At 40.7% G+C, this 24,908-nt stretch overlaps 1 protein-coding gene across 1 annotated transcript in view; it reads right to left on the reverse strand.

Annotated features, from left to right (window-relative positions):
- Positions 1–24,908, reverse strand: part of LOC123984532 (collagen alpha-1(XIX) chain) — a 95,680-nt gene that overhangs the window by 4,325 nt on the left and 66,447 nt on the right. Inside the window, exons 22-47 of the mRNA XM_046071458.1 lie at positions 24,789–24,869; positions 23,132–23,173; positions 22,097–22,174; positions 21,682–21,717; positions 21,439–21,492; positions 21,153–21,206; positions 20,346–20,387; positions 18,547–18,651; positions 18,324–18,377; positions 17,843–17,896; positions 16,682–16,735; positions 16,474–16,527; positions 15,505–15,549; positions 13,588–13,638; positions 13,393–13,437; positions 12,374–12,400; positions 11,140–11,193; positions 10,261–10,305; positions 9,887–9,931; positions 9,727–9,789; positions 9,256–9,291; positions 7,621–7,665; positions 6,970–7,113; positions 5,940–6,006; positions 5,694–5,831; positions 2,247–2,324 (exon numbers count right to left, since the gene is read on the reverse strand). Of these exons, the coding sequence (XP_045927414.1) occupies positions 2,247–2,324; positions 5,694–5,831; positions 5,940–6,006; positions 6,970–7,113; positions 7,621–7,665; positions 9,256–9,291; positions 9,727–9,789; positions 9,887–9,931; positions 10,261–10,305; positions 11,140–11,193; positions 12,374–12,400; positions 13,393–13,437; positions 13,588–13,638; positions 15,505–15,549; positions 16,474–16,527; positions 16,682–16,735; positions 17,843–17,896; positions 18,324–18,377; positions 18,547–18,651; positions 20,346–20,387; positions 21,153–21,206; positions 21,439–21,492; positions 21,682–21,717; positions 22,097–22,174; positions 23,132–23,173; positions 24,789–24,869 (1,591 nt within the window). The remainder of the gene's footprint in view (positions 1–2,246; positions 2,325–5,693; positions 5,832–5,939; positions 6,007–6,969; positions 7,114–7,620; positions 7,666–9,255; positions 9,292–9,726; positions 9,790–9,886; positions 9,932–10,260; positions 10,306–11,139; positions 11,194–12,373; positions 12,401–13,392; positions 13,438–13,587; positions 13,639–15,504; positions 15,550–16,473; positions 16,528–16,681; positions 16,736–17,842; positions 17,897–18,323; positions 18,378–18,546; positions 18,652–20,345; positions 20,388–21,152; positions 21,207–21,438; positions 21,493–21,681; positions 21,718–22,096; positions 22,175–23,131; positions 23,174–24,788; positions 24,870–24,908) is intronic.

Consider the following 24,908-nt stretch of genomic DNA (forward strand, 5'->3'; position numbering starts at 1 on the left):
CTATACTTCACACAAAAGGAATCACAGGTACTGCCTTGTCCTTTTCCTCCCTCTGAAAACACAACTTGCCCTTTTCATCACTGCCACATCCATCTCCTGCTTAACTGCTCACACACAAACTGTCCACAGTGCTTTGGTGCTTTGTGCTGTCAATACCAGAGCAAAGGTGCACCAAATAACACTCGTCGTCAAAAGTGCACTCCCAATTTGTTAAATCTGTGTGTTCAGGCTGCAAGTTTTGGTGGCTACTTCCAGTTGTTAGCTCAACCCTGTTAAGAAGCTCCAGTACAGAACTAATGCACTGCAGGCTGGCATGACTTAGCGACACCAACATCAGGTGTATCAAAGACTTGAGTGTGAAGATGTCAAATGGACATTGTGGTCACTTTCGTCATAAGTTACTTAAAATTATTAGTAGTTTTCATCACTGAGATGTTCCCAGCCTTTTCTCCAAAGTTGTATTACCCCCTGAGAATCAACAACACTGACGTTGTGGCTTTTGCTCCCTGATTGCAAAGCTGATAAGACTGAGTTATGTGAACCTCCTGTATGTGTCTTGTATGTCCCAGTCTCCATGAACCTGTGGGTGATCCAGGGGGGAATCTGATCTTTGTGGAATTCAAGCGATACAAGTTGTCCCTCATTACGATGGCCTAGTGACAGATATGTTCCGTTGTGCAGAGACTTCTAAATCTACAGTAAGTGCTCAGGGAAAACCAGCCCAGTGGCTCAGCACATTCATACTGTAGCAGTTTGTTCAAGTACTTTCCAACTTTTTCCAATATGTGAATACATCTGAGGTCAAACCCCAGCAGCTGTGCTTCCTATCACTGTGGCCCCTCTAGAGATGATGTCTTTCAACAGCCGCGATTTGTCCTCTCAAGAGGAGCTACAGCCAAGTTCCCTTTGCCCAAGACATGCATTATGCACATACATAGAAAGGATGAGTGACTTTAGGTTCAGTGATAGACTCCTACTGTCACAGCCTTTACGTCAGTGAGGTAATCCCACTTCTCATTGCTCCATCAGAGTATAGGGAGTCATTTAATAGTTCACAGGAGCAGGGGACAAGCTGACATCTTGGGTTGTGCTCAACTTTAGTTCAGGTCAAGCTGTGTCCGTATTTGACAGAACGGACGTCACTGCTGCATTTTGTCTTCTATTGGGGTCCCACTCATGTCACAGTGGCACATGAGTTTTAAAAAAACACAATGCCATCTGGGAGCTGTATTTATCTCCAACATGCTGGGATATTAAATGAAGGCTGAAATAGAATTCCTTTCAGTGGACAGGTAAGAAAAGCTGACAAATAGCGGTGGATGTAGAGGAAGCAGGGCTGTCAATGCAGTGCCTGGTCATTCCGTGACAAATGTGGTATAATTGAAGCATGAGTGGCTCAACCGCCAGAAGTGCTCTTATATATAGGCACAAATACTGTACCTCCCAAAGTTTTACTGGTCTATGGCTGATGGTTATTGAGTGGTAGAAGTAAGATTAAAAACAGCAGTCATTTCTTTGTTTTTGTCACCGTGGGGGTGCGGGGAGAGTGCAAGAAGCTATAAACACAACATTGACATATTATAACAGAAATGAAGCAACACTGGCATTCATTTGGAGTTCTGTTTCCACCAGATGAATGTATGTCCAATATTCACTCTCTGTTTAGCTCTGTTTTGGTCTCCACCAACTCCTGAGGGAAATATCTGTCTTTTTAGCAGTATAAGGCTCCACCATGTGCACCTGCTAGTCGGTAAATCTGTCTGCAGTTTGGTGCTGGGCAGGTAGCTTATAATGGGTTAATCACAATCTTTTACGCTAGCAAAATGGCCATCTGCTGTGACTGTAAACAATGTTGATAAAAGCGTTGAGAGTAAACCAAAACAGTAACGCTGCAGCCCATAAAAACAAAACAATGAGCGTAAAATGCTCCATAGACCTGAGGGGAACTGAGGGTACTGATAAGTCTCTGTGGGTTCATCACAACGAATAATCGTTTTTTTGTTACAGGATCAGTATCAAAATAGTGTCTGCTTAAGTCATTTGATCCATTGTTATAATATAAAAATATTGAAAGTGCAGCTTCAAGTTATTTTTTTAGAAGTGTGAAGTTAAAGAAATGTCTCTGACTTCCACAGTCTCACTCTTTCCTTTCCTTTGTTTGCTCAACCATTAGCTCAAGTGTCCGTTTGACCACATCCTTCAATACACATAGATTCATCACATAGTGTGTCCAAACTATGACTCACCTGGTGGCCCCATGACTCCTGGATCTCCTGGTAACCCCAGACCAAGCTGGCCTCGTTCTCCTTTCTGACCCCTGTATCCTGAGGACAGACACAACGCTCTGGCTGAGTACAAATACAGCAAAAATGAAGTAGAACTGTGTATTCATGGAGTGTGTTGTACAGTTAGTGAGATTAGTACAAATGCCATAACACGAGTGTACACTTTTTGCAACCATTATATCTGTCCAGAGACTCATAAAGATCAGGTTCTCGATGATATAAATGTCACCGACACAACAGCAATGTCAGGCATCAAGTCATGTCTTTAAGCAGCTTTGGTAGTTGATGTAGAAACAGTCTACTTTGGATTTCCAGTTTCAATCCCAAGCCACTGAATAATGAAAGACATACTGACATCTCATCAAAATAGAACTCAAACAAGCCATCTGTGTGTTAGTGTTCGAAGAAGAAGGCATTGTGTGCTTGTACAGCTTTCTGTCAACAACAGGGGCACAAGCGCATGTCTTTGAAGATTTCAAAAGAGAGGAAAGAGGCTTTTTACAATCAGAGGTCAGATATGTGGGTCACTAAAGGCACCCAGAGGGTGAAAAGATATGCCTAATCAAAGGTGGACTCATTCAATGGGAAACAAACAGGTGCAGCAGATGCAGAAAATAACCATTTCTATTCATAACAACTAGACTCACTTCATTTGGTGAACATAAACATGATCATAACAGTTAGTGTATAAAAACTCTTTTTAGCCACAGGAACAAAAACTACATTATTTTATGTTAATATTACGTTTTTACATGGACCTTTTCTATGATGGTGATTGGCTGCTGCATGATTTCCTCTAAGATGGAAAAAAAACAAGCAGGGATGAACACAAGGACATGCTTAGTCTGTCAAAAAGAAGGCTGATGAGTAAAACAGAATCAAAGCATTTGCATTAATCTTCAAGTCAGGCCAAGAAACGTGTTGCTTCTAACAAAATGCACACAAACATATTATTCAAATGCCTTCTCACCCCATGCAAAGCCGCTAAGTCTTTACAGTTCAAAACAGCAGCATACCAAGTAAGAATTTGAGGGGCTGCGAACATTTCTTCCCCACGAGGCACTTAAAGTAATGGAGTCTCAGGACCAGTGGTTACATGGAGTGCATCAGAAACATTGACAGGAGAATCAAGCATTGCACCGCCTTGCCCAAAGGGGAAACGCTCCAACGCTTACATGTCAGAGAAAATCTTAGAAAAAAGGCTTATGAATGCTCCAAAACGGAGTCTCAAAGAGAGAGGGGCTATCCACACATTGCCGCAATAATGAGACTTCTTTCAACACTCACAGAGCCTGGGGCATTCATTCAGGGAGGAGACGTTCCATGGAGAAAAGAGCACTGTACCTTAAGCAAAAAAAATACTGAATAGCACACAGGGCAATAAGCTTGGGTGGCACGCTGGATTGGTGCAATAAATCGAAGATGCCATAATGCATCTGTACTTGGCTGAAAACAAATTGTTTCTAAGGCCACTAATGGACCAGATACGTTAATAGAAAATAATATTGCCACAGAGGGCTTTTTCATGTTTGATTGATAGGATTGCAGCCCTGCACCTGTTGTAAACAATATCAACATGAACATCTATTTATTTGTGCTATGCCTTACAAAAGAAAATAAAAAGAACCACCTTTCTTTGAGCAGCTGCTCAATCAAAGACCAATTACTGTGGGATATTTACTGATATTTCCATATTGTACAGCACAAAGCAGAGCAGCTCTGAAACAGAGTTTACAGCCTGAAATAATAAAACACACTTTGTTTCTGTCACTATTAATAAATATACAGAATGCACTGAAATACAAAATCAAAAATAAATGTTATGACAACAAAATGTAGAGTTGATGAAATATACACTTAAACATAAAGACTTACATCAGTGAGTATTTTCATTACGATCTCAAAAGTCAAAGATGAATAGAATGATAAATGAGCACTCAATTACAACAAAAGAGGGGGGAAATAAAAAGAAAAGAAATTATGCTTTTCAGCATATGTCCTTGTGGGTATTCACTAACAGCTTTCACCCATGTCAAATCAAACCATGAGGGGAAAAAAGACTGTGAATTCAACAGAGGGGTTATTTTTCTCCATAAACAATTCATTTTGGCATATTGTAGAAGAAGTCAAATTGGATATTCCAGAGGAGCACAGTCTCCAGCAGAGGATGACGAGAAATAATGAGGAAATATTACCCCAAACTCTCTCCCCAGCTGAGTGGAGGCACAAGTCAACAAAGAAAACATTAAGAAGTTGTTGAATTGTTGATTTATCAAGGGAAATAACTTTCCTCTTTATTTTCAATAAATATTTATTGCAAAGCTGCATTAAGAATCACCTATAAAACACTTGTTTGAAGCATAGAAAAATAAAACAAGCTAAAAACAATCCAAGACATGTGTAATGCAAATGGCATTAGCACAGCACAAATATTTATAGTCGAGTAGTTGCCTACTTGAACTACATTATTCATAAATGAAAGCAGCATTTTATATTATAGCGGTGGGTTAAAGTGTAAATGGTCTTGAATAATGTGAGGTAGATACAAAGCTCAAAGGGAAAGGCCAATGCAGCGGTGCTTTGATCTGCACCGACACTGTGACACACTCATCCTCTTCAAAAGTTACCATAGTTTTGCCGCGGACACAATACAAATCTAAGCTTGAGGTATAAAGCCTGACCAGCAAACCATTAGTGTTATATGAGCAGTCAGGAAGTTATATCAGTTTGATAAAGAACGTCCACCCTCTTTCCTGACTATGCTCCTTTTGCACTTTAGAGGCTTTCTTTTCGGGAGTGAGGTATCAATACTGGGGCTCTTTCCTGTCCACATTGATAATACTTTCTCTTATTCACAGCCAATTCTTCTGTTTGTCTTCATATTTCCCAGAGAGCCGCTGTGCACCACACTCCTGGCCTTTCCTCTGCTTCCCGCCCCTCAGTCTGCATTGATATATGGGTCTAAGCAAGAGAGAAATACCCATGAATCCCTACAAAATACACGTATCAACCTGCATTGGTGCCCCCACCCCAGTCTCTAGTGTTTCATCCATACAGAAAGACATCTTTAATTGCAGGCTGTTGCCATTCTCTCTGCATTGTCCATGCCAACCTGCAGTTTTGTGTATACAGTAGTAAATGCTGCCTCTTTTAAATATACATGTGTGGACAGCATATGGTAGTTAGACTAATTGGTATGTGTTAAACAACAATGAGGAGTACATATTGGTGAGGCTACATACATAGATTACAATTACACCAGACAGCAAAGGGTTAATTGAGTTTCACTAATAGTTGAGCAATAAAAGGTTAAGAGTGTTATTTCTAATAAATGTTTTGGCAAAAGTGGTTATTTTTCTGAGGTGGTGTCAACATCCAGCAGTTCAGTCTGGCAGCCGCAGCTCCTACCTGGGGAACCAGGAGGTCCGGGCTCTCCTGGCGGGCCTGGTAAACCATCATTGCCAGGAGGTCCTGGAGGCCCCTGGAATTGTGAAGCTAAGATTCCCGCAGGCGTCTTCTGTGGCATGGCAGCGCTCAACAGTCTCTCTGCGAGGTTGACAAATGAAAAATTCATATTCAGCATGAAGAAAAACAGAATAAAGGTAATGACAAAACATGTAAAAAAAAAAAAAAAAAACGTGGAGCAGTTGGTACCTTCAAAGACCCTCAAGACTTCATTTCTGACCAACATTTTGAGTTCAGCCATGAAGCTGGGATCCCCCTGTTTGTGCGATGGCAAAGAATACAAACTTCACTGAAACATTTTTATCAACAATAACAAATAAAATGCAATTAAGAGACAGTAAGTCATCTCTCAAAGTGAACTGCTAGCAGAGTAGATACAGTAGTTATCACAGCATGAATTAAAAAAAGGATGCCTGACACAGCTTGTGTAAACACCTGTGCTGACAACAATGGCTTGGAGGAGGGACTGCAGCTACAATTCACATTTGTTTGTTAGCTAACTATTCAGTAACATTCCACCTTGCATCATAATATAACATATGTGTCTCAAATCCAGCTAGAAATAAAATGGATTCAGTCGGAGAATATTAAATTAGATATTATAACTCTATAAAGAGACTTCTTGATGTTACTTTATGTCCGATTCTCTGTGCAGCTCTGTTTATGTCTAAATGTATGTAAGTGTTATCAAAGCAAATATATCACAACATATTCTTTGCTACTCAAAGGACTATAACATGGGCTAAAAGAAGACAATTCATGTCAGTTGCAGCTGCAACAGTAACAATGGCAAACAAGAGTATCCTTGGACCTTGAATCACTGCATTCAAAACAGTTTTTCATCTCTGCTATTGGATATTACATAACTGCTGTGACTGCGTACAGTATGTGTAAAATGTCTGTGACACACGGAGGTGTTTTCACTGCTCTGCAGAGCTTCAGGCACACCCACATATCTCTGTCTTTCTCTCTGTCTCCATCTCTCTCCCTCTCTGACCTTCTGTTGCGCCTAGATGAGGAGTGGGAAGCGGAAAAAAAGAGAACAGCAACCTCCCTTGCACAGCCTTGTTTGATGTTTGATGCAGAAATCTGTAGCTGCACCATTTTTCTATACAGGGAACTGAACTAGTTACACAAGCTCAGGAAGGAGGTAGGCTGATTAAGGTTTTAATAATCTGGGAGAGCAGTCTTTGTTTGTTTCTGAAAATTTACAACTTACCAAGAAGTTTGCACTCCCCAACTGTCCTGGAGGGCCAGGATCGCCCCTTAGCCCCGTTGGTCCGATTGGTCCAATAGGTCCAGGATCTCCTATGCGACCCCTCTCGCCTTGAACGCCTCTTTCTCCAGGAATCCCAGGATCACCCTGCAGTAAAGAAGCCCAAACATATTTCAGCTCTATATGATGCAGACCAAACTGTATCAAACAGTATCTGGTTGTGTTCTACAGTATAAGTTACATTTCCTGGCTGGCACAAGCTGCACTACAGTCACTATCACTATTTCCAGGCCTGACTGTATCCCTTAACATGCCATGCACACTGACCTATTTCTCCTAATGTGTCCAGTCAGTCACCTGTCCTGAGGTTCTGTTGCCAACTGTAAAGCTAAAAGCCCCATTTTGCATCCTCTATTTGCAATAGATTACAGCGGAACTGTGACAGAGCTCTTTAATTTTGCCTTGCAAATACAATAGGAAAACTGCACTGAGCGTTAAATTCCTTTATCTAGTGCTTATGTGCTTGTGGGGATTAGTCATATTTGTGCTGAAGTGAAGACTTTCATTACTATTCATCAAAACCTTTTTTTGTGCATCATAGTCTCAGCCATGAAAACAGCTTCTTTTTAGGAACACAGGAATGACGCTACTTACACGTTCTCCTTTGGATCCTCTGTCCCCTGGTCTACCTGTCGCTCCCTTAGGGGGGGGGGGGGGGGGGGGGGAGAGCAGAGAAATATATTTTAAGGCTTTGTTGTCATCGGAATAAACATCGGAATAATTGGAAAAATATACTGACCTATACTGACCCTGGAGTGTTTCACCCACTACACACAAAGTATGTTCAGCAACATGCAGGGGCACAAGCAATACTTATTTAATCTGTACATGTGAAGCAGAGATTTCTATTATTTAAGCCGCCATATTGACATATTGCTCATATGTACTCTAATATTTGCAGATGTTTCTGTTCTGTTGCCTGAAGAAAAAAAAGCTGTGAGCATCCTGAATTACTTGACTTTGAGAAATTTTCTCACTTTTCAGATGACTGTGCATTGATTGCTTCTTACTCAGCTCAGATGCATTGCTTGTATAATATATCCCTGTATAGTGTTTCACCTTCTGCAATGTCACGGCTTCTCTGCATCACTCCTGTTTCATATGAGAAATGCTTGCTTTCCCATCAGCTGTCTCTACTGTACTGTGGAGCTGGTAGAGAAAATACCTGTCTCTGGCTTCATGTCACAACATCTTGTGTCTTCCAATCCCTCTCCCTGTCACTCCTCATTGCTTCCCTTTACCATGCTCACAGCAATACCTCTGGGAGCATCTTTGTATCAATTTCCTCCTGGATTACAGGAGCCATGCAAAAGACAATCTGGCATGATGTGGTTTTAAAACGGGCATCTCTTTGTGATGCTGTTCTCCCCTGCCTGCTTTAATCTGCAGTACTCTGTATTCCCCAATGCCTGATGGGAGGCTTAAATCTATCATCTTGCCCACTGAAATGTGCTTCCCTGAGCATTACATTAAACCTCAAAGCAGTGTGCAAAGAGTCTGACTAGAGGAGCAAAGGCACCTGCTAGATGGCACTGTTGCCCCATCAAAAAGTCAGGCACCGTGGCAGAAAAGCACGAGGATAAAACTGTAGAAGGACTCTATGCAATGCTGAGATTTTGGTAGAGGAATATTAACTAATATAAGAAAAGAAAAAGAAAACAATAAAATGTTGAGGCTGTCACTGAGGTGTTAGGTGACGCAAATCTTGTAAATCAGAGAGCAAACATTAACACATACATACACATAGTCAAACCAGGTTGGTATTAGACCGTGTGATGTGTTAGGAATGGCTATTAATAGCAGATATGTTCTGCATGCTGAGAACCCATTCAGTGTGATTATGTAGTAAATAGTGTATAATATATTTGATCAGCCACCTAAAAGCAGACATTGCTGCAGTATTTGTTTCAATTTTAGCCAGATTCATCAGGGAGGAAAATACATATTTAATCTAAGTGTCTACTGCCCTCTATTACAAACACTTCATCATTGCCTGAAAGCATTAACTGTATAATTAGGGTAAAAAGACTAAAAGTCAACAAAGCCTTAAATCTGCAGGATTCCATTCAGTTTTTATCGTTAAAATCTCAAATATGCAAATAGGTTTAATGCACTCAGGATGCGGTAGCTTGAGGGGGGGGATAAAAATCTGCTGTGCCATCTTTCTGTGGCTCAGCTGATGTAAAGCACTTTCTATAAGGGGATTTGCAATGTGTTCGCACAACTCACCTTGTATCCAGGAGTTCCATCTTTTCCAGGTCTCCCCTGCTCAAGGAGTGCAGCACAAACAAAGACATTTTGTATCAGCTCCCACCTTCGATTGGATCAGCACTGTTGCACTCCTAGTAATCTCCACAGTTAATGAGATATCTCAACCAAGGGATAATGATCCTGATTGCTCTGCGAACACTGTTCCATTGTGTGCTTACAGGGAAAATTACAGAAACCATCTCTGATGGTAATTACATAGAGGAATGTAATCATCTACAGGACAAGTGATCGCTAACATACATATTTGATCCATATTGTACTTGAATCATGTTCTTTTTTTTGGTAAAACAACCATGGATAAACCTGCTGATGTAAAGGAGCAGTGTGGGATTCAAAGCCCTATTTCCTTTTTGCATCAATGAAAAGTTCTTTGGCAACACCTAGCAGTGATTATAGGGAAGAGCAACAGAATTCATGTAGCATCCTTACAGCAACACCTTGGGGTCCCTCGGGCCCTGGGAATCCTGTCTCTCCGAGCGGCCCCCTCTCACCCTGTCAGAGAACAGAGACAGCCGATGTGTCAGTCGTCAGTGACAAAGGTATGACACACGGATTGACAGCTCAAAGAGAGTTAGAGGCTGCGGCTCACCGGCTCTCCTGGGATCCCTGGCTCTCCACGAGTGCCGGGCTTCCCCTGTCAATCACAAACACAGGAAGAGAACAGGCTGTGTTTGACAGGTCCTCAATGTTGTCTTATCTACAGCACCTCTGCAACCTCCCATTTAGCTATACCAACCAGCCTACTATAACTGCACAGAAAATCCACTGAACAGACCGTAGGTTTATATCCAAGTTCTTAATCAAAGCTGTATTGTGTTACGGGACTTCTGTTTTGATAGGTGCTACTCTGCATACTTTTTGAAACATCATCAACTTGTTGCCAAGACTTAAACAACACAAATGAATGATCAAGGAGGAGTACATGTCAGCGTAAATTAATTAAAAAATAAGAATCTCACTTACTGCAGGACCTGTCATCCCAGGTGGACCAGTCAAACCAATATCACCCTGAAGGAAACGTTGTAGACATGTCAGATAGATGACATACACATTGCAAAGAACACACATAAATCACTGCCATGTCATGTAGACACATAGATACTGATGTCAGAAACTGCCTAAACTTGGGTATAATGAATGCTCTTGGAAAAATGCAACATTCACTTAAAAACACTCTAAGTTTCTACTGAATAGGGAGTTATGATAAACAGCCTTCTTATGAACTTAAGTCTTCTTCATATTTCATAAGCAAACGCTTTGCATATGTCATACCTAAAAGGATAAATGACTCTGGATGTCACAGAAACTGAAATGTTCCACCCCTCAACACATACTCACACACACATACACACTGTCAATGAGTGGCAACTTTTCCATGCGAATTCAGATGTAGGAAGTTGTGAAAAGTTGCACACAGGGCTTGTTTTATTCCAGTAAGGAAAATGCATCCAATAGTAGCATTTCATTATGCAGGTGGATGACTATTACATAAACGCTTTGGCTCTAAATTGCTGTGGTATTGCTGTATATCCAGTTCAGAGATTTCAACCTGAAATTCCTTCAGTCGATTTCTAAAAAAAAAAAAAAAAAAAGAAAAAACTCCCTAATGACTGAATTCTCCTAAACATTATTATTTTCCCTTAGGTTGACTCATAACTTCAACAGGAACAAATTATGTGTTTCACTTTCACTCTGGCAAGCATTTAAAAAAAGTAAAGTTTTTTAGCCTAATATTCCATTTCAGAAATAAACTCTCTAAATGTTCTGTAATACGAATGAATTACAGAGAAAGCACTTTCCCTAACTATAACCTAATCAGGTTAGGCTGATGCCGTTGCTTACCTTTGCACCAGGTAGCCCATCATTCCCGGGTAATCCCATGGCCCCTGGTTCCCCCTACGACAGAAAAACACACCACCTGCTGAGGTCAAGACACTACTAATATACACTAAGGGTTGTTAGTTCCCCCTTTTTGCAACCAAGAATGATGCTATTTTTGTCTCCCTCAGTAGGAGGGTGAGCTTGGTGATGAGCTACCGAAAGGTGAAAGATATCATTATAAGGCTGTCAGTATGCATAAACAAGCAAATATAGATCAAAGCTGTATGAAGGCAAGTAAATTAAATTCTGCAGGAGCCATGATTTTGCACATTTCCATCTCTCTCTTGATATTCTCACTCAGATATTATTAATACAACCGTTCATGTGTCAATATGGAGATAATCCTAAGAGGACAATACTTCAGCCGGCGTATATTATATGATCTATGACACACGCTGTCACACCTAGTAGTCTATAGATGGGATAGAAAAGAGCCCCATTTGACAATCACAATCAGACTTGCTTTCTGCACTAAAAATTGAGGCCCATTCCCAGTGCGGCGAACAAGTGATGGCCTCTATCTACCTCATCTTCTTCAAGCTGCCACGGAGAAATGCCATTACACAGAATAGAGGGGCAACCGGTGCTGACATAGACGGATAGTGCAGGTAATTGTCACACATGTAGATTGTCATGAATAAGCGAGTGTGGCTAAGGGGAGGGTGGGCCAGCCAGAGGATCAGCTGTGAGACGGATTGGGGCAATTCCACCACAGCACCGGAGCCGCTCACACAATTTATTAAAATGTCAAATTAACATCCTGGTGAAAAATCACTGTGCAACAAAACAATAAAAAATGCAATTGGCCCCATGAGAATAAAGAATTCAAGTTGATGGCAGAAGCGCCGAATTGTTTCCATGTCTGTGTGGATTGTGTTCAGGCGTCAGTATGGTGGTGGTGGTGGGGATTTTAAGTGCAGAGAGTGTTCATAGTTTCCCACTGGCAAGACAATATGGAGCAAAGGTTTCATATCTGCAGGAGACGTGATCATTTTTTTGCTGTATGTTGGACTTCTACTGAGAGTGGTTAAGTGATCAGGCTTGAGGGTGTATTGACTTATGTTGTAGAGAACCACAGAGACAATGATAGAAAGGAACTGGCAACTCTGACTTCTCCATTTCTGGGGGCTACAGCAACAGAAAATAGACAAATATTTCATTAAAATACATTCCAGAAGGAAAAGCCTCAACTCACTGCAGGTCCTTCATCTCCTTTGGGACCCTTGAGAGACAGAGAGAGACAGAGAGAGAGAGAGAGAGAGAGAGAGAGAGAGGACAGATTACTCCCATAAATGTGGCAACTACTACCATACAAATCATAAATATAGCCTGAAATGACATGTGGCTACTGTATGTTATTGTCATTAAAATTAATAGTATTCATTATTGCCTCTCTTTTCTTGCAATTTCTGTCTGTAAATCATGCTCCCATTGTGTTATATGTACCTGTGGTCTTTCTCAAGCAAGATTAATCAGTGATCAGGATCATATAATCCAGTCTGGTTATCACACATGCTTTTAATAACACTGACCATGCAGGTTTCACTTCAAGCATTTCAGCATTTTTCCACATTAATAAAACAAGGAGTAATTGATAAATAGGGCCCCTTAACACAGATGAAGAGGCTCTCTTATTGATTGCTCCAGTGGAGCTGTAGGGCTGTGATGGATGCAGTATAGGCAAAAGCATCCTCAAGATTTAAGCTGTGGTTCATGTGTATTGTGCACTGGGGATATTGGAGTGTCTATTTTATGTCGCCACCTTTAACGTTTGGTTGTGGTGGATGGATCCCTGCAAGGGCTGTGAGTGAATGTCTCCCAGGACTGGGCACGATTACAAACTGTCTGATAAGGAGGAGCAGGGGGAAGCTGATAAGCAAAATCGGGTCACTTCGGCTTGGAACTGTGCAGAGCAACTGAAGTGAAGTCCATTTTGCATATCAATGATGTGGTGTGTCCTGGGGCAGGTCAGAGACACCTGTTTGAGAGTCAGGAAGCCTCTTGGCCGTCACCAACCACCAGCTCTCAGTGAACATGATTGACTGTGATAGTTCCTCAGACGCCGAGATAACACTACTCAGGCTACTCAGGTTTTTTGTTATTCAGCTCTCCCAGGTTCTGCGGCTCTTACAATATCAACATGCCTGTGTGCTAGTGTTTCTTCAAAGTACACAATAAAGGATTTGCTTCAGGCATACCAGTGATTATGCTTACCGGGGCACCAGGAGCTCCAGGGGGTCCTAAAATAGCTCCACCACTCTGAGAAGACATTTTTTTCATATTATGACTATATTTTACAATATGGGTCAAACACATTTTAACCACAAGCACAGAAACCTTTCTGCCAATATGTCAGATACCATGCGTTCAATGGATCACACTGACATTATTTGAGTTAAAGTCCTTTACCTGCAGCTTGTACAGACTGCTCATCCCATTGCCCTCCGCACTGGGCACGCCCTAAAACACAATCAGCAGCAATTTAGACATCTCCTCTTAGAGACTATCCTCACTGTTCTGTGAGTTTCAGGCACCAAGAGTCTTTACAGAAAACTGTACAGTAGGTCTGGAGCAGTTATACACTGTTAAGCCCTTAAAAGCTACATGAGAGAGATCAATAGCTCATTTGGTGATTACACAAAGAGAGGAGAAGAGCGTGCGAGAGAGTGAGAAGTGAAAAGAACAGGAAAAACAGAGAACAGTAGACTTAATAATCCTTGAGCCAGCGTTAATTCAAAAAACGAGAGTATCTAAGAAATACAAAAGAGCACAGTGATTAAAAGAGATTTGGGTATGAGAACTAGGTAATCTACACTTCTTGGGTAGTATTAGATCATAAAAGAATGTTTTTCCCATGATAGATTGGTAGAGGGCAGCTATTGTAAATGTAGAAGGAGTCAAGGTTCTCATTTAGAAGCAAGCGGATGCCTGTGCCCTTTTCAGGCCACTGAGCCATCCCCTGTCCTCCCAGACTGCAGTTTATGAGACCAGGGTGTGTGTGGGGGTGGGGGGGGGGGCACGGCAGGTTCAAGGGGATGGTTGATGAATTATAGATTTGCCTTTGGAAGTGCTTACTCACTGGCCTTTTAAAGGGAGGGAACATGATTCAACGTCAGTGAGCAGGTCGCCACAATTTCATCACATTTGTACATGTTTGTCAGTTACGTTTTTCTTGTTACCCTAAATACTATTAGACTGGGCAGAATATAAGTGTACTGATGGTCATTTCTGTGGGAAAGTGCTGCCAAGGCAAAGGTTTGGCTCTAACCTTCACTTCATCATGGGAAAATAAATTCTTTGCTGATAAAAGCAAGAAAAAAAAAATGTGTGTTGAATAGATAGCTATAAGTCTGTAACCTTGAGATTTTCTTAACAGAATGAAGAACGTCGGTTTGTGTAACAAAATTAATGATAAAATGTTTTTAAGCATACTTAGGCCCGGTTTACTAACATCCCGAATAAAGAGTACTAAATTGCGTGTGTATTCTAAAATATTGCACATGCAATTTTAGTACCTGTAATGGGTGATCAACTAAGCAGATCGTGCTTCATCCAGACAGAAGGAACAATTACCGACAGTCCGCAGCGCGCCCGGTTGCTCCACGATCTCCTGTCCTTGGCCCTGTACGCCCCATTCCCTCTCCGATACCTACAATGGGTTGTGTCGCTATTACGACCGACTCGCTGTGAACAGTTGGTGATCGTTCCCTCTGGTTGGATGAATTTTACACATAAACCATGCACTACTGCAGCTCGGGCTTCTCCGCAGCGCCACGCAACTTTCTAAATTCTTCCAGCTCACGGAGAAAAGAAGTCAGGTTGAAACGAAATTAGCTTTATTGGCATCAGTGTTAATACAACATCATTGCCAAAGCTTCAAGGAAAATACAAAAAAACTATTCAATTCATATAGTTCATTGAATAAATAAAATAAAACAATTGTATTTCAATACATTGGATATACAATAATATTATCTAATATTGTTCATTTCTCTATGTTTTCTTTCTCCTTCTGGCTACAATAACAGCAGCCATCTCTGCGCAACACTTGCTGGTTTGCACCTTCCTCTCAAACGTATTAAATACAGATGCCGTTGCACTCACATGAAATTGCGTTTAGGCTTGGTGCTAGGTGCTATCTTGCACTTTTGAAAGACGTCCTTCAGCTTACGTGTTAATTCGCTGGGGGTATCAAGTTTGCACATGTTTTCACTCATGCAAACCTTTAGTAAATCTGGCACATAGTGCGCTGTGAACCATTACCCTATCGGAGGTTTTGAGACTTGTTACCACCATCTGGCTCTTGCTGAGGCGGGAGGAACTTACCGGAGGCCCCGGAAGTCCTGGTCTGCCTGGCGCTCCTTCATTCCCCTGCCAAACACAAACCAGAGGAATTCTCAAACATGTCAGATGTCAGTCAAATGGAAATGTTTATCAACCACAGGCTAATGTAATCCAATGGTATGGAACCTCATTTGCCACTTTAAGATTCCTTGAAGAGATCTGGTTTGCTACACTTCTAACTTTATAATCTTTATTACAGGAGCTGGAGTCTCTTGGGGCACGGTTTTGGGGTTTTTGGTTTTTGTATTTCCTGTCTTAGTTTGTTAATCACTTACTGTCTTTGTGTTTCTTGTTCTTTGACCTTGATTACATTTTGTTTTGTCTTGTCATTCATTTGTTCCAGGCTTCCTGTTTTATTTTGACATTATCTGCTGCTGATGTCCTTGTCTAGCGTTGCTTCCTGTCTGTCAAGCATTTCTACCTGTGTCTAATCACCCTGCCCTCTCTGTCTCTGTATTAGTCTGTGTGTTTTCTTTGTTCCTTGTCAATTCGTTTCCTTATGTTGTCGTTTGTCTTTGTCTGTTCCCGGATTATTCTGTTATGTTTTGGATTTACTTATGGATTTCATGCTCCTTGGATTTCTGTTTGTACCTTTTTTTGGATTTGTTAATATCTTGGTCTGCCTGCCTCATCTGATCAAACCAAGATCACTTGAATGAAACACTTAGAACGATACCTAGTCTGCCTAAGTGTTCCGTATTTGGGTCCAAACCCCCTATTCCTGTGTCTATGCTTGGTAATAACCTAGCAAAATGTATGATAAATCTGCTTTTATGGGGAAAGAATTTACAGAAAGGTTATTTATATACTCTCAGTCAAGACCATTTATTTATCATAGGCTCTGAGCCATGGTATTCTACTAAACATATCATAGTCATCCACTGTATACTGTATATAAAACCTATGAAGACACATACACCACATACATAAATAAATGGTAAAACACGTTACCTTTTCTCCTTTTCCTCCCACTTGGCCTATTGGCCCGGGTCTACCCATAGGCCCCTACAAGTAGAACAGCATCCTTACAATGAAATTTGATTTAAGCATTGACCCTGCGAAAGAAGCCTTGCGCAAGTCGTGATTAAAAAGACCTTGTTATGAAATAATGAATGAGATTCTGTATTATAGCAGACCACATGAGGTAAAGGCTTCTTACTTTGGCCCCTGTACGACCAGTAACACCAGGAAGTCCTGATACTCCTGGAGGCCCCTGGAGGAGACATAGTGGATCATCATTTGTTGAACAATTTCTTGCTTTAAAAAAAAAAAAATTACATCCATATTTCCCTGGACTTACAGTATACCCCTTTAAGTCATTCAGAAACATTACACATAAGGAAAGATACAGCTGTAGGAGAGCTCAATCATTATCTAGATGTGGATGTTGTATTTGAAAGGTAAGATCTACTTCAATGTGAACACCAAGCAGCTCGCAATTTTACAGACGTCTCGTGTGTGCAAAGTAAAACATCTTTAATTACAGTCACTCTATATGCAATATGTCCATCTATGGCAGTGATGGATATAGTGTAGTGAACAGGCAGTAATTCTACAGGGCCAGATGCCCACATCACCTGAGCAAATACTTTAAACCCAAGGAGTAAGGTGTAATTTATTTGTCCAAGTCTGATCAAACCTGTTTTCTTGATTCCTGTAATGGCTTTCCAGGAATCCAATTCCGACTACTCTAGAGGATGAATTAGAAAACTCTTCTATTCACTGCAGTGACTGTGTTGATATTTTCTTATCTTCGTAACACCCTTAAAAATGTCTGTGGGGCATGTCTACATGTGGCATCTTTATTAATTGGTTAGGTCTTTCTGTACTCTTTGTTGTATATTTTACAGATCACAAAGCATGTGTTTCTTTCATTGATTTGTTTTATCACAAAAAAACTCAACATGGCTAAAACCATGTTATAATTGAGCCTGGACTGTCTAGAAACAAGTGTGCCTGTTAGTGAAAATCTCCTTCCATTGCACTTCAATGCTGAAAGTTGACCTATGAAATGCTTCTCAGCTCCTCTAAAGAGTGCCTTGTTTTTTAATTAGCACACACACGCATGCAGGGCATACAGGTTCTATAAAGTAGGTCCTCTGAGTGTGAATGATAGGGCATAGTGCACACGCAGCACTGTGCTAGCTTTTGATTGCTTCTTTTGAAAACTGACTTTCAGAACAGACAGGCTGTAAAATGAGGCAGACATTACAATATATTTACATTCCTTTGAAAAACCTGCCTCTCAATGTCACAGTGGCTTCTGGATGGTAAGATAACTGCTGGATTCATTTGTTAAGATTGAACTTTTTTCACTCACCTCATCACCTTTTTCCCCTGTAGGGCCTTGGAACCCTCTCTCTCCTTTTACACCCTGCAGGGAGGCAAAACCAAGGAGGGAAAGAAGAGTGAATGCTTTTCACCAAAGGCCTAAAACTCAAGGCTGATGGGTGTAAACTTCAAAATGTCTCTTCCCCTCTTACAGCACATGCCTTGAAAATGCCTAGCCTGTATCGCTGTGGTACAACACTGTATCCATAGCAACAAATTCTGCAGTGAGCGCATACGGGTGTACAGAATAATGTGAGATGTAGAACAGCTGGTGAGGCTTCCAGAGATAATCCAAAAGACAATTTATGAAAAGTGTTTGTCAACGCTAATCTCTATATACTAGATTAAACATACATTTCAATAAACACTATCATAGAAGCTGAATCGTTTATTTAGATCCACACGCATTACATTAAAGATGTGTTTTATTATGTACTGAGGATATTTACAACTAATATTCCCATGCCTACCTTTGGGCCTTCTTTCCCAGGGTTACCCATAGGACCTCTTACACCAGGATCCCCCTGTTTAGGATACAAGTACACTCTTAACATGGTTGTAAGCACACACATTTAATAAGCAACAACTGGAGGAGATTTAACAAGTTTCATGTAGTGCAAAGTATCATGGTCAGATACACATGTTTACAATGTCTGTTCCAAATTGCCTGCCATGTTGATGAGTCACTTGTACCTTTTCTCCCACCATGCCTTCTACTCCGTGCGTTCCAGGGGACCCCTTCTCTCCCTTCTGCCCAGGAAGCCCTGGGACTCTCGTCTGGCACACACTGCAGGCATTCTGCCAGCGCAGGCAAGGCAGGAAGCAAAAGTGGTGGCACAGATAAGATTTCATCAAGCTGAGCTGGAGCACTGCATATTCACCCGTTATTATGTCACATCCCCTGGGTGGAGGACAAGACCCCACCTGACACAAAGTGTTCTCTAAATGTCTGCAGAGCAGAAATAATGCGAACCCACCAAGAGTGTCCCACAACTAGGTGAGTGGTGAACTTTGTCAAACTTATTGACTTTGACATTTAGGTGAGAATCTTAAATATCATTGTCCCTGATCCAGTCTAGATATAGGCACTGCACCTTCCAGGAAATAGGTAAGAACAGTTGGAGGGAGAATAGAGCACCATTAAAAAGCGGCATTAAATCAGAAGCTGAGTCTGAAATACAATATGGAAAATAACCTGGACATCCTAGTCATCTAATTATCTTCCAGGAAATGTTAGCAATAAAACAATATAAGAGCATGTTATTATTGAGCTTATGAATGAAACAAAACTGTGTGTAGACCTTTTTTGTAGGTGTCACCCAGGTGTTAAATATAAGTAAGTAAGTAGCTACTAAACAACTCCGATGAAGGCTGCAAACAGTAGCAGAATCTAACAGAGCACTTAATGGATACAATAAGTTGACACTGAAGGAAAAGGTGAAAGAAAATCATAAGACTGCTGGCAACTGTCTTTATCTATTAATGATTGGTGAGGTGAAGGCATTTTATTTATTGTCAGAGTTGACGTGCATTAAGTATTAAACCTTAAAACACATTATTTAGCTAAGTGCTGCCCTGCAGGTATTATAATTAAGGAAGGTGACTACTCTGCTTCCATCAAAAGAAAAAAAGAATCTGTTATTTGTGTGGATTTTGATGGAAAATGCCCATTATGAAAGGTAACAGCCACAAAAGAAGTACTTGATCTCCCTTTTTACTCTATAATCTCAGATAATAAAGGCTGCAGGCTGAATAGTGTTTCACATTGCGTTTGGCCTCACAGTCCGGGTCCAAATTTGGCATTTGGTCAGAAAAGTTAAAAAGTACCTTGGATGCTGTTTGTGCCAAATGATGGATAGAATAGGGACAATAACCTTTTATGTATGACGAACATGTTGGAACACAGTTTCAAAGTGAGAAAATAAAGACAATGCTGCATGGCTGGTGGTTTTAGGGAACAGATTTATAAAATATTTCAATCATTTCAGAAGCAAGAGAAGTGAGACCTGTTGTCAAAGCTTTTTGTTAAAAGGCTTTAGCTGTGAAATAAACTAATGTGAGTCTTCGTGCTGTGGGAAGAAAACTGCCACATTGCAATGATATTTTCAAAACTATCTACAGTATGTTTACATATCTGCAGAGGAATTCAATGTTTATTTTTTATGTATTTAATTGTTTTTTTGCACTGAATATTTACATTGCACTGGTGTGACATCTCTATATGCTATTATCTTCACTAATTAAACATGTTGTCATACAGTTTGACTATGCACCTGCGGTGACTGTGTACGCCTGGAGCCTCATGTGAGATGATTTGTCTTTTCTACAGATCTTTCTCCCAGGCTTTTACTATCGCTGTAAACTGATAGCATCCAAAAATTAGCAGAAGGGCACTTAAATTAACAAATATCGATCATTTTTAAATACTAACGTGCCACTTTGCATATTACTGTTTGTGAAAAGCTCAATCGTTAACTATGAAGATACAATACCTTAAGTAAAGCGCCCATGTCTCCAACAATTGGCAGAGCAGTCTGACAAAAAACAAAACAAGAAAGAAATCCATGACACATTGCCACAGTCTTCATTTCAGAGTGAACAAATCTTTCATGTTGTGGAAATATTCTACTGTTCTTTTAGTTGGTGCAACTGTATCTTGTAAATTGCTCGAAACATCAATTTATGAGACCATCTTATAAGTCTTTAAGGAATGTGATTTCACCCCAAACGTTTTTAACAAACTTCTTTTTCAGTGTTTCATTTCTAGTTTTTATCTGCAATGCTTGAGGAAACAGTTTAATAACTTTGTTGCTGAAAGACAGAGTCCTCACATCTTCAAAGTATTGTTGTTCTGTCGAGTTGAGGAAAACATGTTGAATTGCAGCCTATGTATATTTTTTAAAACATCAAATGGACAATAAATGTGCTTCCTGTGTCTTTACAACACATGAATATAAATAGGTTACAAATGTACAAGGCTTTGATGCAACAGCAGCACTCCTACCACACTACAGCTTTCAGAACAACAGTAAATATTGCTTACTTGAAACACATGAATAGACAAGAAAGATGTGAAAGCATGTTTTGACAACAGGGTGCTGCCAATTTGTCATAAACTATAACATTTTCCTGAAAGTGATGTTGTTTAGTGAACAGCAGGGCTAGCTGCTAATGATCCCAAAATTGGAGCTTTACTCTTTTAATAGTGACTTTGAATTTAAGGTGAGCTCAGTAGTTCAAGCAGTGATGCAGCAATGTTGCTGAACTGCAGAAATCAAAAAACAGATTTCCTTACTTACTGGTTCACCTGGGGGTCCAGCAGGGCCCGGGGGGCCTGGTCTACCAGGGGAGCCCTTTAATTGAGACAAAGAAAGCAGTTAACAATCCTCCTGGCTATGATATCAAACAGACCTGCAAGACTCTGCTTTCACCCTTATCTCAGTTGGTGGGGATTAGTGTCCAGGAGCTGTGATACTTGTTCATCTACAGTAGCTGACATTCTTTTATGCTTCTTATTAGTCATCTTTTATCTGCAGATCTGTGAGGGAGTGTATAAGAGTCGAAGGGCAGACTGATCTCACTCACCTCCCTTCCTGGAGCTCCAGGAGGGCCAGATAAACCTGAGGGTCCACGAGGGCCCTGAAACGCCCAGACACATGATTTGAAGATTCTTGCTTTAAACAACCAGCTAACAACTAACAAACACCGACAAGTATTATTTGTATTGCACAAAAGAGTGCTGGGCCATAGCAGCGTTGAGCTGAAAATTAGAAAGTAAAGGTGAACATGCTGTTTGTGTGTTGTGGATTTAGTACATTTTCCACCGACCTCAATTCCCGGCTTTCCTGGGGGTCCCATGGGGCCCTAAGAACACATCACACATCGTGTTAACACCGTCAGCCCTCTAGCACCCACTATCCCATAAAGGAATTGTGTTAGACAGCTTTCGCTCTATTGATTCTCTGTCTCCAACAATCCTGTATTTCAAAAATGAAAGCAGACTCACTCACAATCTAATCTGTGAGGTTTGGTGCAGAGCATATATGACGAAGGCAGAGTGCAATACGCCAGCACCTCACAGTTATGACTAGCATTTTCATCGGACAGTGTATTTAATGAATGCTGATCTTGATATTCAAAGAGGATATTTCAATGCCTACAGACAGGAATCTGAAGGTATCATAGTTTGAACTAAAATATTAACGTGGGAGACAGAGACAAATCAATACAACATCGCACTCACAACCGGGCCGATGACACTCTCGCCAGGTTCTCCTTTTTCACCATGATCTCCTGGCAATCCTGGGACACCTCGCTCACCCTGACAAAAATCAAAGAGAGCAGTAGGGTTTCAGTGATAGTGAATCCAGACGTCATGGAGAGCCGCTGCACTGCATGATCATTAAGTATTCAGACTCTGCCGGAACTCATTTTCCGTTTTGTATTTTGCCTTCAGTAGTTTCAAGGCTAAAAAAAAACATTATGTTCCTTTGATAACTGGGGCATCTTTAGTGCATTATTGTCTAAACCTGCTGCCGAACTCCAAAACCTTGAAATCTCAGTTTAAAATGAAGTAAATACAGTATGTGAGCATATTTTACCTATATGAATGGTATCGCCTACTCGAGTGATTCTCAACCATCGGTTCTTCTGCAGTTGCAAGGGGGTATGTTTAAAGATTGCAGAGAATCTAATTAAAGCTCAACTAATTTGAAAAAGTAATTAGTTAAAACATTCACTACAAACAGGCAAAAACAACAGGTTAAAACAAAAGTCCTTATACTGAGTCAGCTGCCAACCTAAACACTGCAGTGTGTGTTGCTATTAAGGGTGTGTGAAAAGTAGCCAGCAAGTCAGCAGATAGGTCTAAAAGTAACAGACAAATGGTTGGAATAGATGCTTAAAGGAATGAATTTGTAGATCAAGAAGATAGCTAAAGTAATGGATAAATGTTTGAAACATTTAGCTTCAACCACAAAAGACAGTCAGACAGTCTATTGTATGAAAGTATTATTGTAGTCTAACAATATACACTTTTATTAGTTTAAAATCATTTCAAAGGAACACATTTGGAGCATGACAGGTGGTGTTGATGAAGGAGTGCTTGAGTTCAGTCTGACAGTTGGACAAAAAAAACTGGGAACCACTAACCTATACTGAACTTGAACATGAAATTATTATGGTAAAACATGCACAGTTACCATGAACATTCCTGATCTATCTGGAGAAGTTCACATAGTGAGCAGTATAGATGCTCCACCACAGCAGTGCTTCCTACCTTGGGCCCACGAGACCCTCTGGTTAGAGACAAACCATCGCCCTACAAAACAAGAAGAAGACATCAGGATAAGGATTCACCGCACATTCATCAGCAGTTCACTGAGGTGCAGCCCAAAAAAGTTGTTCTAGTGCCACAATTTAACTACTGGATGTGTGCGAGCTACACTCCACAGTACAAACAGCAGTCTGAACACAGAGCTGCATTATGAGCTCATGTTCAATACTGTTTACAACACTTTTAATAGTTTCCATGTATAGAGGCAAACTGATAATGCCATACCACAGAGAAAAATCTTGATTGGAATCGAGGCTACTGTGAGCATTATTTACTGTACAGTTCAGATGAGACATTGATTTCTGTGGTCAGCATGTATTAGTGTTACAAGTCCTACATTGCACAATGTAAATTAGCTGTGCGGTAGTTGGATTTGAACTTACACAGCAATTCTACAGTTTTAGGGAGAAATGTACCAATTCACTCAAACATAAAACAGAGAAAAGGTCTGGGAAGCACAGAACTTTTTGGGGACAAATAATATTATCCCACGACAGCATTTTCAGAAAGTTCCATTAAACATTATGCGTTGGCACTCTATTGAAACAAAACCTTTATATCAGTACTTTAGAGAGAGATGGCTAATATATGCAAATAATAAAAGCCAAAAGAAACAAACAGTAAATTGCTCATTATTCATTTAAAGGTAAAATCAATAAAGTGACATTCACGACTTGAGCAGGCTGACTCATTAAAGATGCAGAGACCATTTACAATTCTGTTTATGGCTTTTTTCCCTTTTCTTTGTCTTACCTAATAAAGACCATAAAATGTTGAGAATGAATTTTCCTCCAACAACTGCAGATGGAAATGACGTTCGTAAAAGACTATCAGGATCGATGCAGAAGGATGTCCTCTACGATAGATAGAGCTCTCTTTGTTTGACTTTTGAACTATGTAACAACAATAAGAGGTCATTGGCCTGCTGTAAACAGCTCCCCTTGACATTTACACGCACACACACTTATATAGCCCTCTTTTCCAATCCTGCTCCAATTTTCACAGTGCTAGAGAACATTAAATAGGTTTAAATACTTCTGCCTGAATGCAATCTTTCCCTTATTACTCTGCTCAACCGAACACAGCACCCCTTGCTTGATGAGTAGGTCTGCTGTTGGGCTTAATGTTCAGTTCACACACACAAACATGATTGTTTAAAGCCTTATAGAGCACTTGCTGGTGACTGAGGAGCCCAAGTTCTGTCAACCAGGACTGAGGCCTTGGCTGCACATGCAACCCCTTTTTGGTGAAGCTATAATGAACATTTCTATATGCAAAGCCACGTTCCATAAAAGAGAGTGCTTCAACAGCTATAAGCTCCAAAATGGGAGGATAGGTGATTACCCAAGCTGGGGTTATCCAATGGTGGATTACCTAATGGCATTGCATCTCCATAATGTCATGGCAGCTACACAGCTGGAGGAGCTAGTTTCCTTTAACTCATCTGCTGCTGTTCCAGCTATTTGCAGAATATCTGCTTTCTGAACTTCTGTTGAATGTTCTTGTTTTCTACACTGCCATCTTCTGTGTCCTGTGACTCGAGGTCTGAAGCCATCAAGGTCAGTTGAAAGTGACTGCTGAAACTCAATATGGTACCCACCATATATCCACCTCCAGGCTCTCCAGGCTCACCCTTGGGACCTGGAGGTCCCTGTGGCCCCATCACTCCACCAGAGTCCCCCTTCAGACAGAAAGACAAACAGCTTTCAGAAGTTTCTCC

This window comes from Micropterus dolomieu, linkage group LG15, assembly GCF_021292245.1.
Source record: "Micropterus dolomieu isolate WLL.071019.BEF.003 ecotype Adirondacks linkage group LG15, ASM2129224v1, whole genome shotgun sequence".
NCBI lineage: Eukaryota > Metazoa > Chordata > Actinopteri > Centrarchiformes > Centrarchidae > Micropterus > Micropterus dolomieu.